This window comes from Bison bison, unplaced genomic scaffold, assembly GCF_000754665.1.
Source record: "Bison bison bison isolate TAMUID 2011002044 unplaced genomic scaffold, Bison_UMD1.0 scf7180017864530, whole genome shotgun sequence".
Classification (NCBI taxonomy): Eukaryota; Metazoa; Chordata; class Mammalia; order Artiodactyla; family Bovidae; genus Bison; species Bison bison.
Window position 1 is genome coordinate 8,503,807 of NW_011495080.1, and position 17,740 is coordinate 8,521,546.

At 46.0% G+C, this 17,740-nt stretch overlaps 1 protein-coding gene and 1 non-coding gene across 2 annotated transcripts; one reads left to right on the top strand and one right to left on the bottom strand.

Moving 5' to 3' along the window:
* Nucleotides 1–6,106: 6,106 nt before the first annotated feature.
* Nucleotides 6,107–6,178, bottom strand: TRNAP-AGG. Its single transcript has one exon. It is a non-coding gene; the product is annotated as a tRNA-Pro (tRNA).
* Nucleotides 6,179–13,734: 7,556 nt separating this feature from the next.
* On the top strand, nt 13,735–17,697 carry OPN1SW (opsin 1 (cone pigments), short-wave-sensitive). Its single transcript, XM_010831706.1, has 5 exons — nt 13,735–14,089; nt 14,388–14,556; nt 14,870–15,035; nt 15,453–15,692; nt 16,613–17,697. Exons 1-5 carry the CDS (start codon nt 13,735–13,737, stop codon nt 16,730–16,732), a joined length of 1,050 nt encoding a protein of 349 aa, XP_010830008.1. The 3' UTR covers nt 16,733–17,697.
* Nucleotides 17,698–17,740: the final 43 nt, after the last annotated feature.

Genomic DNA, 17,740 nt, shown 5'->3' on the forward strand with positions numbered 1-17,740 from the left:
CGTCCCAGGACATCCAGAAAAGCACTGCGAGATTCCTAAGCCAGGGACACACACCAATCCCTTCTGTCGCCCATCCACTCGCAAGGTCTTTGGCATATATTGTCTTTGTCACCGCCACAGGCTCCCAGGTTCACGATCCCTCCATATTCTTCAGGGGAGAACCTTTCTTCACCTGGACATCCCCTACTTATCTTTCAACACTCAGCAGGGAGTCATCTCTAGGCAGCCCTTCCTAACTCTCCCTTCCACCCCATTATACACACCCTATCCTCCTTTCTTTCTAGGGCAGTGCCAGTCACTCAGGGTTGTCATGGTCAGGTTTTTAATTTTCTGTCTGCCCATTTTCTTGAAGACTGGGAAGTTACCATGGTCTTCTGTGTATCTCTAGCATCTGACAAATTCTCTTACACGTAGAATGAATGAGTAAAGGTAAATCTCCCAACTTCACATCTGTATATTCTGCTTATCATTTAGTATATGATCTCACACTCAAGGAGTTCAGTGTTGCCTGTTGACAATAATATTGCCTCTCAGCTTCTGTCTCTCTTTCCCTCCCTCCACACCCTGCCTCCTCTCCTCACCTTTCTTTCTCCCTCTCATACTCCCAGCTCAGTATGTACTCAGAGAGATGGTGAGCACAGATCAAGATGTTTCTTGTGCTCCCTGGGGGATAGGGCTCCACTCCAGACCTTGTGGTTAATGTGATCTAGCTGTGGGGAAAGACTGCTGGGCAAGTCCACCCAGACCCCTTCCAGAGGGACTGCTGCAGACTTTAGGTTTGTCAAAACTTGGGGAGCAGAGTGCTTGTCAGTGATGGTGGAAGGGGTTGGCATCAGGAAGATGAAGGGCATAGGGTTCCCAGAAATGACAGAGTCTAATGCTGGAAGCAGAGCAACTCTTTGTTCTGCACCAGCCCAGCTCCTTCTGGTTCTGACTGACCAGCAGGGTCAGTTAGCAGACCTTGACTGCTGACCTCTTGGCTAATAGAGGGAGGGACTGGGAAGGCAGTTGTCAACTATAACATCCAAGGGTCCAGGCTCTCCTCAGGGAGCTCTGATCCTGAGTATTAGGACTAATCTCTCCTTGGGTCCTGGGTGCAGGTCATCACTTACCCTTGATTTGAGGAGTATTCAGGGGACACCTGAACCAATCTATTCTAGGGACCCAAATGTGGGTAATCCCTGAGCAGAACAGTAATGGGTTGAGCATGAGAGTGGAGATAGGAGGCAGGAGGTATGGGGGGAAGTGGACTGCGGTCCAGAGATACATCTCTGAAGGGCTTGGAGTGCTGGGAATGCCAACCAGGTGATCCGCTTAGGGGGATGATCTGAATTAATCCTCATAATCCCTGGACCCAGGACTCAGCCTCCCTCCTAATCCCATCCCAGCAGATCATCCTCTCTGAGGACTGATGCAGCCATTTATCCCCATTTACCCTTATTTCTAAATACCTAGATCCTTTCATTAAAAAGAAAAAAAAAGAAAATCTTTTAAAGATGCATAAAGTACAATACAGAAAGTAACATAATAAATATCCATGCACTTACCACTGAAATTTAACAACTGTTCATTTCTTGACACGTTTGATTCAGATAGCCCATCTATTATATATTTGCTTAAATATATGTATTTACAAACAATGGACAACATATTGTCACTCTGGTTATTTAACTTATATGCAGAGTATATCATGTGAAATGCCGGGATGGATAAATCACAAGCTGGAGTCAAGATTGACAGGAGAAATACCAACAACCTCAGGTATGCAGGGGATATCACTTTAATGGCAGAGAGTGAAGAGGAACTAAAGAGCTTCTTAATGAAGGTGAAAGAGGAGAGTGAAAAAGCTGGCTTAAAACTCGACATTCAAAAAAACAAAGATCATAGCATCTGGTCCTATCATCACTTCATGGCAAATAGATGGGGGAAATGTGGAAACAGTGTCAGATTTCATTTTCTTGGTCTCCAAAATCACTGCAGATGGTGATTGCAGCCACAAAATTAAAAGGCACTTGCTCCTTGGAAGAATATCCATGACAAATCTGCTGCTGCAGTCGTGTCCGACTCTGTGCGACCCCATAGATGGCAGCCTACAAGGCTCCTCCATCCCTGGGATTCTCCAGGCAAGAACAGTGGAGTGGGTTGCCATTTCCTTCTCCAATGCATGAAAGTGAAAAGTGAAAGTCAAGTCATTCAGTCGTGTCCGACTCTTCGAGACCCCGTGGACCGCAGCCTACCAGGCTCCTCCGACCATGGGATTTTCTAGGCAAGAGTACTGGAGTGGGTCACCATTGCCTTCTCCAATGACAAATCTAGACAGTATATTAAAAAGTAGAGATATCACTTTGCCGACAAAGGTCCATCTAGTCAAAGCTATGAATTTTCCAGTAGTCATGTATGGGTGTGAGAGTTGGACTATAAAGAAAGCTGAGTGCTGAAGAATTGTTGCTTTTTAACTGTGGTGTTGGAGAAGACTCTTGAGAGTCCCTTGGACAACAAGGAGATCCAACCAGTCAATCCTAAAGGAGATCAGTCCTGGGTGTTCATTGGAAGGACTCATGCTGAAGCTTCAATACTTTGGGACTTGATGCGAAGAACTGACTCATTTGAAAAGACCCTGATGCTGGGAAAGATTGAGAGCAAGAGGAGAAGGGGGCGATAGAGGATGAGATGGTTGGATGGCATCACTAACTCAATGGAAATGAGTTTGAGCAAACTCCAGGAGATAGTGAAGAACAGAAAAGCCTGGCATGCTGTAGTTTATGGGGGTCACAAAGAGTCAGACATGACTTAATGACTGAACAACAACAAACAATAGACAATACTGGTTTGTGTGTTTTAAAAATATATTTATTTTTTAAATTTAATTAATTTATTTATTTTACTTTACAATATTGTATTAGTTTTGCCATACATTGACTTGAATCCGCCATGAGTGTACATGTGTTCCCCATCCTGAACCCCCCTCCATCCTCCCTCCCCATCCCATTCCTCTGGGTCATCCCAGTGCACCAGCCCCGAGCACCCTGTATCATGCATCGAACCTGGACTGGCGATTCGTTTCATATATGGTATTATACATGTTTCAATGCTATTCTCCCAAATCATCCCACCCTCACCCTCTCCCACAGAGTCCAAAAGACTGTTCACTACATCTCTGTCTCTTTTGCTGTCTCACATTCAGGGTTATCGTTACCTTCTTTCTAAATTCCACATAATGTGTTAGTATACTGTATTGGTGTTTTTCTTTCTGGCTTACTTCACTCTGTATAATAGGCTCTAGTTTCATCCACCTCATTAGAACTGATTCAAATGTATTCTTTTTTAAATGCAAACATTCATGCTGTTTCATATAGTGCCACTTCATAAATTTTAACTGCTGAATACTGTTTCATGGTTTGAATATACCACAATTTATTTATCCATTCCTCTGCTAATGGGCATTTAAGACATTTTCAGTATTCCAGATCATAAGCAATGCTGTGATCAACAGTGCTGTGTATGCCTCTTTGGCATATATGTAAGCACTTCTCTAAGGTGGATACCTAGAAGTAGAATTTGTGGATCATAGGATACATGCACCTTAAACTTTACAAAGTATTGCCAAATTGTTCTATGAAGCAGCAGGACCAATTTACATTCCACCAGCAGTGGCTTTCAGTGCTTGTTTAGATTGACGAACATATTTATAAATCTCTTTGCTCATCATTCCTTCTTGCATTTCATGCCTTTCTTCTTATTTCAGTTTCCTTCTTATGAAGTATATCCTTTGGTGGCATTTCAGAAGTCTCTGAGTGGCAAACATTCTCAGTCTTTGTGTTAAAAGATCTTTTATTTCAAAACACAAATGGCAGAGTATATCCTTTGGTGGCATTTCAGTGCAAGTCTTTGAAAGTGAAAGTGAAAGTGAAAGTTGCTCAGTCATATCCTACTCGTTGTGCCCCATGGACTGTATAGTCCATGGAATTCTCCAGGCCAGAATACTGGAGCGGGTAGCCTTTCCCTTCTCCAGAGGATCTCCCCAACTAAGGGATCAAACCCAGGTCTCCCGCATTGTAGGCAGATTCTTTACCAGTTGAGCCACCAAGGAAGTCCAGAAATACTGGAGTGGATAGCCTATCCTTTCTCCAGCGCATCTTCCTGACCCAAGAATCAAACTGGGATCTCCTGCATTGCAGGCAGATTCTTTACTAACTGAGCTATCAGAGAAGCCCAAAAGTCTATGAGTATATAATATATATGTGTGTATATATATATATATACACACACATATATTTATAGTGTTCTTTTCCTCATGTCTTTTAACTATTCTTCCATATTTTGTATCTCATTACTTTCCCCTTTCCCCCGTTATTTTGAACAATTTCGTCAGCCTCATCTTCCAGTTCATCAATTCTCTTTCCAGCTGGGTCAAGTCTACTGTTTAATGCATTGAGTCTTTAGTGGTATATCTTTCATTTCCTAAAGTTTTGGGTTTTTTCCCTCAATGAGCTGCTTTTCTTCATAGTGCAATATTTTCATTATTGTTTATTTTCTTGTCTTTCATCTTTAACACTTTTAAGAAAACTTATACACTGCTTGTCATATTTTTCTATTATGCACCGTTCTTAGTGTGTTAATTGTCCTGTCTGCTGTGTCTGCCAATTCTTCCTTATGATGGATTGCTTTCTTGTCTAGCTTTTAATATTTTATTATGAATTCTTTTTCAGTAGGTGTTTTTGACTTGTCACTTTTTAGTGAGATTTCCATTTATTTAGTGAGATATACCTTGGGTTATGAAACATCCTTGGAGAGCTCTTTCCTGCTTTCTGTGGCTGTGTGGTATTCCTAGGGATTCCTGTGGTATTCCCAGGGAGTCCTGTGGTATTCCTAGGGATTTTCCTAAACCAATTTATATTGAATTTCTTGGCTTGAGGATTCAGCATCATGCAGATAAACCCAGAAGCAACACAAGCATCTTCTCAGGCTTGGACTTCAGTTTCTCAGAGCTGACTTATATTTCTCCCCCTTTTTTCTCTGCTTCCTTGAACTAGAGTGTGCCATTTTTAGTCTTCCTGCCATGGATAAGGTAGATCTTCGATGTTCTAAACTGTAATGTAGAAGGCTCAGTCCCGGCCCTTGTGTCTGCTGGGCTGAGGGGACATAGCCTAGAACTGAAAGCAATATATCTGTTACCTGTGTCTGAAATAAACCATGGGCTCCTGTGATAGCTCTTTTCCTTCTTCCCCTCTCCCTTCTTTGTTTTGTATTCCTTTTTTCTTTTCTTTCACTTTTTGGCCACACAGTGAAGTATATGGGATCTTAGTTCTCTGACCAGGGATTAGAAGCAGAATTAGAAGCAGAGTCTTAACCACTGGATTGCCAGGGAAGTCCCTTGTATTCCTTATTAAATTCTGATATCTGGAAATTTCAAAGTCAATTTTGCAATTGTTCATACTTTAGTTTTTAAATTCTGTTTTATGCAATATTTCTGCGTGTGTTTTAGGGACACTAGGTGAAGGGAGAGCTACATTAGTTCAGTCTGTCACGTTGTCAGAATTTCCTTTCTAGATTCTCTTTACCTTTAGTAGTATTCCTAATAATCCCTGTCGGTAAGGTACATTATAGTTTGCAAAGGGCTTTCATATACAGTTTCTGATTTAATCCTCCCAACTTTGAGAAATGAATATTATTGTTCCCATTTTACCAAGAGGAAAGCTGAGACTCCAAATTGTAACTTTGATCCTAGCTTTTGGACTTTGAAGCCAGTGTATTTCATAGCTTGGATTTTGCATGGTGGGTTTGCCTTTTCTTGACCTCCAACTCAGACCCACTCCTCAGTCCTGACTCCCTGCTCTTTCTCTGAGGCTGAGAGGCTTTCTGCCTGACACAAGGCAACATTTTGGCTCTATAACCTTCTCAGGTTCCCACCTGGAGCCTCAGTGGGAATAATGGGCTATCTACAGGACATGGCTAGTGGGGAAATTGACTGGCAGCTTGTCCTGAGTCCTTTATTCACTCACCACTGCATCATCTCTGCTTCTAACTTTAGAAAAGGCAGGCAGTGTGTACTTGTGTGTGTGGTGGGGAAAAGGGAATGGAAAAAAAGAAAAATCCAGGAAAAATAGGGCTCGTCCGGGATTTGAACCCGGGACCTCTCGCACCCTAAGCGAGAATCATACCCCTAGACCAACGAGCCACTGATGGTTATCCCTTGCCAGATGTGCCTTCTCTGCCATCTCAGCAGCAGCCACAGTCTGTGGTTCCTGCAAGAGTTTCTTCGTCCAGGTTGGCTCCCAGCCCAGGCCGGCTCCACTCCAGCAGGCCTCACCTCTCAGCGCTCTCTGCTCTTCCCCAGCCCACTGCAGGGACTGTTCCATCTTCCCTGTGACCATCCAGCTCTCCCCCAGGCTGCCAAGTGGAGTTCATGTGTTGCTGCTGGGGAAGAGCAGAGAAGGGGCCAGGCTCCCCCAGCTGCCCTTGTGAGAAGCCCAGGGCTGAGGGGAGCCAGTTTGATGTCTCCCGCACCCAGAATGAACCATTCTTCTTTCTTATCTCATGATTAGACCACCAGAAAAAATCCTCCAAACTCATCAGTCTCCTAGATGGGGACTGAGAAACCTGTCCTCGATCACCCTTGATTAGGTGATAGTTGCTAAATGACTCAGTTTCTTCATCTGTCAGTTGGGGAAGGAACACTTGCCCTGTCTCACAGGGTCATTTGAGGATCAGGTGAGAAAACATAAGTGAAAGCACTCTACAGGGACTTCCCTGGTGGCCCAGGGGTTAAGACTCCCACTTCCAGTGCAGAGGGTTGGGTTTGATCCCTGGTCAGGGAACTAAGATCCTGCATGTCTTGTAGCCAAAAAGCCAAAACATAAAACAGAAACAATAATTGTAACAAATTCAATAGACTTAAAAAAGAAAGAAAGTATGCTGCAAACTGTAAAGTGCTGGAAAAGGAAAGGAGTTATAATGATGTAATCTGAGAGCAGGGAAAAAAATACACGCTAGGAGAGCCGCCACTTAATGCTTACGGTAGGGTGAGCGGTGTGATCTGTGCTTTACAGCTCTTTCTTAACTTCATGGCAGCCTTGTGAGATAGCTGTCACCCCACTGTAAGAAAATGAAACTTGGCAAAACTCAGCTTACAAGGATCACATTTATCTGAATCCAAAGCCTGTTTTAAACACAGTACACATGCTACCCAGACTTTCTAGAAAACCAAAAATGGGAATACATTCTGTAAATACACACATTTCCTCCCTCACCCTGGCCTGCCCTGTTCATCCCATCCAGGGAGGCTGCAGGGACGAGCTGGCCAATCAGCTAAGGGTGGCCAGGGTGGGGTTCTTCAAGATGGGGTTCCCCAAATGAGAGAGAGGGAGGAGGTCACCCCTCTAGAAACTGGGGCCTTGTAGGAGACCCAGGAGGCTCCGGCACGGCACCACACCCATCACATCCCAGGACGCTTGCTTGCTTCCAGGGGTGGGGCTGCCCCCTAGGAGGCTGGGAGCTTCTGGGGGGACAGAGATCTATCTTATTGATCTCTGGATCTAGGCTGGCATCTGGCACTTGGCAATACTGCTGACAAAACAAATGACTCCCAAGCACTTCTGTGTGCCTGGCCTTTGGTAAGCACTCTATCAGATTAATCTCATCTCACCCTCACAGCACAGTTGCTGCTGCAGAGATCTCTCAGCAAATGACTGTGGAATAAATGAGTGCAAGAATGAAGAAAGAAAGTCAGGGGTGTACACAAAAAAACCCACCAGGGGCAACAGATACTCACTTGGATCGAGGTAAAAACCATAAGCCTGAAGAAACCCTCTCCACCGTCCACGTAAAAATAGGCTTCCTAATAAACCACCCTCTTCTCTTGGATAGGAGGAAGAATGGTTCTCACTTTAGAGAACAGATTGGCCAACATTCCTTTGTACTCAGGGGATCAAGTTTTATTATCTCCATCCAGGAGTGTCTGGACCAGATGACTGACTCAGCTAACTAGTCATGGCCAGAGAGAAAATCAACAGCTCATTTATTCTCAAACCAAAGGGACTTTTTTGGGTAATTGTTCCCCAGCTTCAAATTGGCTTATAAATAAAAGCCACTCAACGCGTCATTCCATTACCTCAGTATGCATTCCCTAATTGTTTCTCTCGCTGGGTGTGCCAGGGAGTGAGGTGGCTCCTAGTAAGGGCTCCAGGGGGACTTTGTGGAGAATGTTTCAGGGCTGAGACTGGGGTTGGGTCCCAGCCCGGGCTTCTCTCTGGGGGAGGTGATGGAATTTGAGGCCAGATCCTTCTCAGTGTGGGCGGTCTTGAGCAGTGTCCTGCCTAGTCAATACCAGTAAACCCTTCTTTGCCCAGAGCCATAAGACACTCTTCCAGTCCAGCGTTTCTCATGATGTACTCTGCATATAAGTTAAATAAGCAGGGTGACAATATACAGCCTTGACGAACTCCTTTTCCTATTTGGAACCAGTCTGTTGTTTCATGTCCAGTTCTAACTGTTGCTTCCTGACCTGCACACAGATTTCTCAAGAGGCAGATCAGGTGGTCTGGTATTTCCATCTCTTTCAGAATTTTCCACAGTTTATTGTGATCCACACAGTCAAAGGCTTTGGCATACTCAATAAAGCAGAAATAGATGCTTTTCTGGAACTCTCTTGCTTTTTCCATGATCCAGCAGATGTTGGCAATTTGATCTCTGGTTCCTCTGCCTTTTCTAAAACCAGCTTGAACATCAGGAAGTTCACGGTTCACATATTGCTGAAGCCTGGCGTGGAGAATTTTGAGCATTACTTTACTAGCGTGTGAGATGAGTGCAATTGTGCGGTAGTTTGAGCACTCTTTGGCATTGCCTTTCTTTGGGATTGGAATAAAAACTGACCTTTTCCAGTCCTGCGGCCACTGCTGAGTTTTCCAAATTTGCTGGCATATTGAGTGTAGCACTTTCACAGCATCATCTTTCAGGATTTGAAATAGCAGCTACCCACTCTAGTATTCTTGAATAGCTATCCACTCCAGTATTCTTGAGGCTTCCCTGGTGGCTCTCAGATGGTATAGAATCTGCCCACAATGTGGGGGATCTGGGTTCAATATCTGGATCAGGAAGGTATTCTCATCCCCTGAAGAATGGGAATGGCAACCCACTCTAGAATTCTTGCCTGGGAAATCCCATGGACAGAGGAGCCTGGCAGGCTACAGTCTATAGTGTCACACAGAGTCAAACACGACTGAGCATGAAATGTGTTTTAGCAGTTTTAGCTTCTTTGCCAAGAACCATAAGACATCCTTTCCCCACCCACACACTTCCAAATGCCTCCAAGATGGTGGGGTCAGGGAGAGGATCGCTTTCCTGGTGGCAATCCGTTGGCATCTACCGTGCGTTGATTTCCAAAGTGACTATGGCCTGGCTCTAAGCAGTAGGAGTTCAGGCCCTCGGTGACTCATTTGTCTCTGCATTTCAAGGCCAGCAGATGAAATTCTCTAGGGAGAGTCATGACTCTGCCTCGGGGTGGGGATAGGGGATGGGGGTGGTTTCTGTCCTTTCCTCCCAGATATGAGGATGGCATTTGTTCAAGTAAACCTTGGATGATTTCTCATTTTCCAAAAGAGCATGTGTGAACCTTTCCCTTATCTCACCACTTCTTTGGAGAGTGACCGGTCAGTATTTAACAGACAACGTTGTCACAACACATCATTTCAAGCTCGTTGTCACCTCCTATGCAGGAAAAACACAGCAAAAAGCAAACGCTGGTTGCTTCTGGAGAGGGCAATTGGGAGCCTGCGTGGGAAAGAAATGTATGTTCACTGTATATTCTTTTGTACTTTTTGAATTTTGAGCCCCGGGCATATACAATCCACTCGAAACAGGAATTAAATGATAAAACACTAAGTGGAGAGAAGCAATGATTCAAGCCTCCAGAGAGCTGAAATGTCTTGTGGATCAGAGCAGCCTGGCAGAGCTGGTATTTGGCCCCCTGGGGAACGGTTCTGGTTTATATCCTGTTCTGAATCATGCCTTGTGTGGAGCCTATACTGAAGGTGCTAGTCAGCAGCAGACCCGGGCCAGTGAAGCTGGTGGTTGTGCTACTCAGGAATGTTGTTAAGGACCTTGTTTATTTTATCACACCGATGTCTCCTCTGTGAACCCCCCTCTTTGCCTCTCATAATCCGAAGAATGGTTAGTTTGTGTTTGCTTTCTGGACATTGAATTTTGTAAATGGGGCCCCTGGGGAAGCACGAACATGTGGTCCATCAATAGCGAGCTCCCGGAGTAGCTGTATTTCACTCTCGCCCCTGAACTTGCTTCTGTTGTTTCTCTCTCTCTCTCTTTTTTTTTTTTTTTGCTTTCACATTTGATTAATAATTTCTCATTTACCCTATATAGTTCTGTAAGCCTTCCTTAAACTATCTCTGGAAAAGGTGGGAGTATATATGAATACACTACTAAGGACAATAGGGGGATAAAAACCCGAAACAAATCAGAAAATCTCCTCTTTCACTAGGGCTTTCTTTCTTTTTTTTTCTCTGGATAATTAGAAGTCCTAGAAAAACATAACTTCTCTTAATTCTTTTCCATTTGATTCTGGGCATTTATAAGTTCAACTTGAAATCACCGGTTCTCAATTGGAGGGGAGAGGAGCAGGGGGCAATTTTGCCTCTCGGGGGGCCATTTGTGTCTGCAGACATGACTGGTTATTATCACGGGGGTGACAGTGGTGCTCTCATCATCCAGAGGCCAGGGATGCTGTTAAACATCTTCCATTGCCCAAGACAACCACCCTCCATCCCGATCCCCCCAGATCATCCAGTGCGGCGGTAGTGCTGAGGCTGAGAAAACCCTGGTCTAAATGCACCTGATGCGATATTCTGTAAAGCCTCAGTGTATTGTCATGTTCCTAAATTAATAACTCTAAATCTGAAAAGGGCACAGTATTATATATTAAATATACAGTTGCCCTTTAAATACACAGGGGGATTGGTAAGGACCCCCTGCAGACACCCAAATCCTCTGATGTTCAAGTCCCTTATATAAAATAGCTTAGTGCTTGCATATAATCTCACACATTCTCTTGGATACTTGAAATTATCTCTAGACTACTGACAATACCTAATACTTATAATACCTTGTAAATAGTTATAAATACAATGTGAATGCTATGTGAATAGTTGCCTGCATAAGGCAATTTTAAGTTTTGGTATTTGGAATTTTCTGGAATTTTTAAATATTTTGGTTGACCCTTGCAGAAGCAGAGGGTCCACCATACCTAAAATGTCTCCAGTTTTTATATCATTACCCTTCTCCTCTACCAGTTGTCCTCTCCTTAAAATCTCCCCTCCTCCTACTCCATGGCTTCAATGACTGGAAATTTTTTATCCCTTGCCAGTGAGACTCTATGCTTGAGCAAGGCTCGGTTGGCCTGAGCCCCACAGGGGCATCTGCCTCCTTTTAACTGTGGCTGCATTGTCCTCAGCTGGGCCCATTGCCCCTTCTTCTGATGTGGGGTGGAATAGAGAGGAAGACACTGTCTGGGAAGTTGTCAGGACAATAGAGGGAGAGGCTAAAGATGCAGCCACTTGGCCTGAGGAGTGGGAGTAAGAGGCCTCTCTTACCCATAACGGTTGGACTGACAGCCCAAGCCCAGGGGCTGCCCTCACGGGCTCCTGTCAGAACCAATTGCAGAGGTGGGTACCTCAGCAGAGCCCTGCTGACAGCTGAGGTGGACTAAGTCCACTCAGCGCAGGCTGACACATCGCTGCGTGCCCTGCCCAGGGATGGGCACTTAGAACACTGCCTTCAGGGGGGCCTCTGGCCCTGGTCTTAAGGGCCCAGGGCACAGAATATGCCAACTCAGGCAATCTAGTGGGGACCAACTGGCCTTGCAATTCCTGGACAGTTAGCTGGCTTTCACCAGGAACCTCTGCGAGGAATCCTACCTGTGGGTGAGTGTCTGTGTGCAGCGTGTGTGTGTGCTCATGCACACGTGTCCCTGTGTGCCTGGAAATGTCAGCCTTTCAGAAATGGCTGACATGTCTCCATCTAGTATTTCTAGTTCAGGATTCAAGGGACAGATTTTTGTCCTAAAGTGTGGTTTTCTGGGAGTTTCAACTGGAGAAGCTGAAGTCCTTGCTTAACTTGTCTAACTTGGAAGGAATCAAACATAAACGCTTTGTCTCCTGCAGTAGGTAGCAGCCCATATCTCTGCTGAGCTTTCAGACCTCCAGCTCTTGCCTTTTGCTAGGCTCCTCAGATTCCTCCAGCATAGCTCAGCAGTCGTCTTAGGATCTGAGGGGAGTTTATATGCAGATTTGAAGGCTTCTCCTTTCATGGCTTCCTTCATTCTCAGAAACCCACCTTCAATTTCCAGCTGCTCTGGAGTCCCAGGCTCTGTCTTGTGACTCTCCAAGTCAATAAAGGCTGGACTTTGCTTGAGGAGTCCTAGCTGGTCATTGCCCTTTAGATGGGGGTTGTCCTTAGGGAAAATCCATTTGCATGTAGATGGTAGGTGGTTCCTTTCATTCAAGGGTTGAGTCCCCTTTATTTTCTGCCTGTTTTGAGGATACTTTATAGTGCTTTCAAATAGTTTTTTTTTTTCATATTTTGTCCAGAGTTTATAACTTTTATCTCTGATGGGATTCATCTGATCCAAATGACCGCCATTACCGGACCATCCTTTCACTTTTAACTTATCTATATATCTATAGTCTACTGAGGTTTGGAAGAAGATACACTCATAAAGGCTGAAGTGTAGTGTTGAGTATAAGTGCAAGCAGAGCTTTAAGTATTTTATTTATTTTGGCCACTCCATGTGGCATGCAGGATCTTAGTTTCCCAACCAGGGATCAAACCCGTGGGTGCCCCCTGCAGCGGAAGTGTGGAGTCTCAACCACTGGACCACCAGGGACGTCCCCACGCAGAGTTTAGAATGGAGCTGGGGTCACTGGGGTGGGCTTCTCAGAAAATCAGGCTAAGAGCTGGGCAGGTCTGGGATGGGCAGACAGGAGGAAGTCTGGCCGCTGAGGCACTCCTGAGTTAACGGCAGGGGCAGGTGTGAACGTGGTGTGAGAGGGACCACAGCACACCAACCTGGACCTGGCTGGGGGAGTTCTGAGCAGGAAAGATTCCATCTCTGGGGAGACTCGCCATGAAGAAACTGGCAGCCTGGGATGCCTTAGACCTCTAGGCATTGTCGAGTTGCCCCTGGACTGTTCCATGAAGGCTGTTCAAGAACTCTCTCTATCCCTTGCCCTTTCCTGCAGCCTGAGGCTGGCTGAGCCCAAGACCCCTGGAGAGGGAGACTTAGGGGGCACCTACCACAATGGGGCAGATGGTGTGTAAACACCTACATGGATGTAGTGGTGCCTGAAGCGAAACGAAGAGGCTTGCCTTCAACAGTTCCACTCAAAGGGAAAAAGAGTGGTGGAAGGGTCTTCATTAAATATGGGTCAGCATCTCCCTACTGAGTCCACCCTTATTTATTCCAGCCTGCAGCATCGCATATCTGGATTCTGTGAGCCCAATCTTTTATCCTCTGAAGAACACACAATCGGCTTTGGGGCCACAAAAGGTTTAGGTGGGGGTTTGGGGTCTCTAATCTCAAACTTTGTCCTTAGGAGGCTTAGGATCAGTACTGATCTTTCAGGGAGCCCCAAAGTGGCTTTGGAGGAGAGGGTCTTTGGCAGGTGGGGGAGAAGTGATGGGGGAGGATGATCTATAAGAGGAATCAGAGGGGGTGGGGGACATCCCATGAGCAAGATGTCAGAGGAGGAGGAGTTTCTTCTGTTCAAGAACATCTCCTTGGTGGGGCCGTGGGATGGACCTCAGTACCACCTCGCGCCTGTCTGGGCCTTCCACCTCCAGGCAGTCTTCATGGGTTTTGTCTTCTTTGTAGGGACGCCACTCAATGCCACGGTGCTGGTGGCCACACTGCGCTACAGAAAGTTGCGGCAGCCGCTCAACTATATTCTGGTCAACGTGTCTCTGGGGGGCTTCATCTACTGCATCTTCTCTGTCTTCATCGTCTTCATCACCAGTTGTTATGGGTACTTCGTCTTCGGCCGCCATGTCTGTGCCCTGGAGGCCTTCCTGGGCTGTACAGCAGGTACTGCAGGTGAAGGGAGCTGGAGAGATGGGAAGGATCCTGCTTCAGGATGGGAGCCAGGGGCCAGTCTGTTGGGTTAGAGTGGACCCCTAAAGAGGAGTCCGGGGCGGGTAGAAGTTTGGTGTTCTTTTGAATGCTGAGGTAGAGAGCCACCCAGAGGTCTGAGCAAGTCCCAAACTCTATTTCACTCTCCAGTCCAACCCTTCCTCTCTGTGCTTTCTCCACACCACCTGTATTCCACTCTGCCTGCCAGGATGAGTGGAGTTGTTTACCCCATTATCCGCCCATTTCATCACAGGTCTGGTGACAGGCTGGTCACTGGCCTTCTTGGCCTTTGAGCGCTACATCATCATCTGTAAACCCTTTGGCAACTTCCGCTTCAGCTCCAAGCATGCCCTGATGGTGGTCGTGGCCACCTGGACCATCGGTATTGGTGTCTCCATCCCACCCTTCTTTGGCTGGAGCCGGTGAGAGTGCAGGGCAGTTATGCTGACTTAGCTAGAAGCTCAGGTTCTCAGGGTGGGAAGAGTGGGGTATGGTCATTGACCTCTAATTTTTAAAGAGCTGGAGGAATAGAGAAGGGAAAGGGCTGTGGGAGACAAGTGCTAAGGTTTACTCTGTGGTTGGAATTGCTAAAGGTTGGCTAGTGAGGACAGAAAGTACCCTCTGCCTGACATAACTCTGGGTTCTAAGCAGAGAACACAGCCCAGGAATCTCAGCTCCCACTCTACCAATTCTTGCTGTGAGCCTCACGGTGAACAAGTGCTTGGTCCCTTGCAGATTCGTCCCTGAGGGCCTGCAGTGTTCCTGTGGTCCCGACTGGTACACCGTGGGCACCAAATATTACAGCGAGTACTATACCTGGTTCCTCTTCATCTTCTGCTACATTGTGCCTCTCTCCCTCATCTGCTTCTCCTACTCTCAGCTGCTGGGGGCCCTCAGAGCTGTGAGTGGCTTTTGTGAGGGTCAGGGAGGAGGGGTCACAGGGCTCTAGATGAGAGGGAAGAGTGGGTATGTGCTCTAGAACACAAAACACCCGGAAATGTCCACAGCCAGGGTGAGGGGTATCAAAAAGCAGTGCAGGAAGCAGGGACAGGGAGATGAGGAGATGAAGAGTGAGGTGGAGTCATCCCAGCTCAGATGTATCGAGAGATGCCTGTGATTCCATCCAGTATCACGGACTGGAAAGAGAGCTGGCTCCATCTTGCCTTCCTCAATGAAAGGGGAACAGAGGAACTAGGTCAGAAGATGGGACGGCAGAGAGACAATTAGAGCAGATGGCCCCCTTGTTGAAAAACGTCCAGAGACTTGGGGGTTCAGGGCCAGGGAGCAGAAGGCGTGATGTTTTCTGCGCTCTTTCCAGGTTGCGGCTCAGCAGCAGGAGTCAGCTTCGACCCAGAAGGCTGAGCGGGAGGTGAGCCACATGGTGGTGGTCATGGTGGGATCCTTTTGTCTCTGTTACACACCCTACGCTGCCCTGGCCATGTATATAGTCAACAACCGTAACCATGGGGTGGACTTACGGCTTGTCACCATTCCTGCCTTCTTCTCCAAGAGTGCTTGTGTCTACAATCCCATCATCTACTGCTTCATGAATAAGCAGGTAAAGTTGTTCTCTTTTTAAACAAATCTGGGGCTGTGCTGGGTCTTTGTTGCTGCCCACAGGCTTTCTCTAGTCGTGGTGAGCAGGGGGCTTCTCACTGCGGTCAATTCTCTTGTTGTGGAGCACGGGTTCTAGGCTCGGGCTTCAGTGGTTGTGGCACGTGGGTTTAGTTGCTCTGCCTACCCCAAATCCTGAATTGAAGCTAATAACCCAAACTCAGACAAATCAAGGAGGGTTCCTGTCTTATAGAGCCAAACACTCTGCTTTGAGAATTATTTTGTTTCCTCAGTTCCAGAAGTGGATTAAAAACTAATGAAGCTCCTGAGTATTAACAGAACTGGCAGTCCTTTCCTAGTTGGGAGCACTTTCTAGTAATGGTGGGTGGGTGGGGGTACAGTGGGGTCACTTTTGACAGTGCTCTCCTGGCTACCCACTCCAGTATTCCTGGGCTTCTTGTGGCTCAGCTGGTAAAGAATCTGCCTGCAATGCGGGAGACCTGGGTTCAATCCCTGGGTTGGGAAGATCCCCTGGAGAAGGGAAAGGCTACCCACTCCAGTAATTCTGGCCTGGAGAATTTCATGGCCTGTATAGTCCATGGGGTTGCAAAGGGTCAGACACAACTGAGCGACTTTCACTTTCACTTCACTTTCCTGGGTCGGGGTGCTTTGTGAGGTTTCCCAACAGTGAGGCCTCAGGGTTAGCCAGAACGTGTAGAGATTATTATTGTAGATCCAGGAGAAGTGAGTAGAGTTAGCCTGGACTAGCCAGCTCTCAGGATTGAGAAGACATATCAATACTGCTCGAGGAGATCCCATGTATAAGGCTATGGGGATACAAAGATCTTTTTTCTCGCATGCTTCCTGATGTTACCTCCTCTGTACTGGTCTGCCAAGGAGACTATCTGTGCTCTTTCCCTCTAGTTCCGAGCTTGCATCATGGAGATGGTGTGTGGAAAACCCATGACAGATGAGTCTGAGCTGTCTAGCTCCCAGAAAACCGAAGTGTCTACTGTCTCTTCTAGCCAAGTTGGCCCCAACTAAGGAGCCATACTGGCCTGTGTGCAGTGAGGACTTTACATTTGAGGACATTTCTACTTTCTCTGTCAAAAACCAAACCACTATCAACATAGAAAATGGGAAGGGGAGTGATAGCAACTTGAGGGGTCAGTTTTCCATTTTCCTACTATTTCCTTGCTACCTACAAAGTAACTGCTCCAGCTGGGTCTTCTTCAGACCACCTCAAGGGCCACTGCCACAGTCATCAGCTTCTACTCTTAAGTGGCACAATTTATAGCGTTTGGAAAACGGATTTCTATGTACAAGGCAATTGTAAAGGAGTATGGCTAATTTTTCAGTGTACAGACAGTTATTTTCCTTTTCAGAAATTTTTTTTCCCTCCTGGGGATTCATTCAAAGATGATACATTTTGAATCAGAACGAATTTAGGAAAACACCTTAGAAATGAGACATTAAAAAAAAAAAAAAAACCCTTTAGTAGCTTCTAAATATGAGTTTGAAAGAACTTTCTTATGTTGTCACTGCCAGTAATCGCTATCACTTTGACAAGCCCATAAATGCCTGCACCAGCATGAATTATTCCAGGTGCTTCCTCCCCCATGCCCCGACGTCTCTTATTTGGTTAAACCGATTTATCTGTCTTAAGCTGTGTATTTACTAAAGTCAATAGTTCAACTCCCTTCATGTTCTCAAAATGAACTGGCACGTCTCAATACTGTTTATAAACTATACAAAATGTTCAAAAAACTGTTTTACCTTATATTCTGTCTCCCTACTCCATGTAGGCCTTTTTGAAATAAAAATCAAGATAAATGTGTGTACATTCAGAAATGGCTGTGTTTGGTATCAGACAATTATGTAATGAGCAGCTGGGCTCCTCTCCAGTTACATGGCCTAAGAGAAGCAGAGAAGGGTTATGGCTGTATAAGGATGCTAAAGATTTCAGTAACCAATTTGGGAAAAGGTAGCAACTTCTCTGGGTTGGGGTGGGGTAAACCTTCTAGGAGAGGTCCATTTTCTGTGACATTTTAT

What these genes read in the sequence shown, in the direction of transcription:
- OPN1SW (XM_010831706.1), top strand. Translation starts at nt 13,735, where the DNA reads ATGAGCAAGATGTCAGAGGAGGAGGAGTTTCTTCTGTTCAAGAACATC. An exon ending in CTTCCTGGGCTGTACAGCAG is followed by an intron (nt 14,090 to 14,387) that starts GTACTGCAGGTG and finishes ATTTCATCACAG; the next exon opens with GTCTGGTGACAGGCTGGTCA. An exon ending in ACTGCTTCATGAATAAGCAG is followed by an intron (nt 15,693 to 16,612) that starts GTAAAGTTGTTC and finishes CTTTCCCTCTAG; the next exon opens with TTCCGAGCTTGCATCATGGA.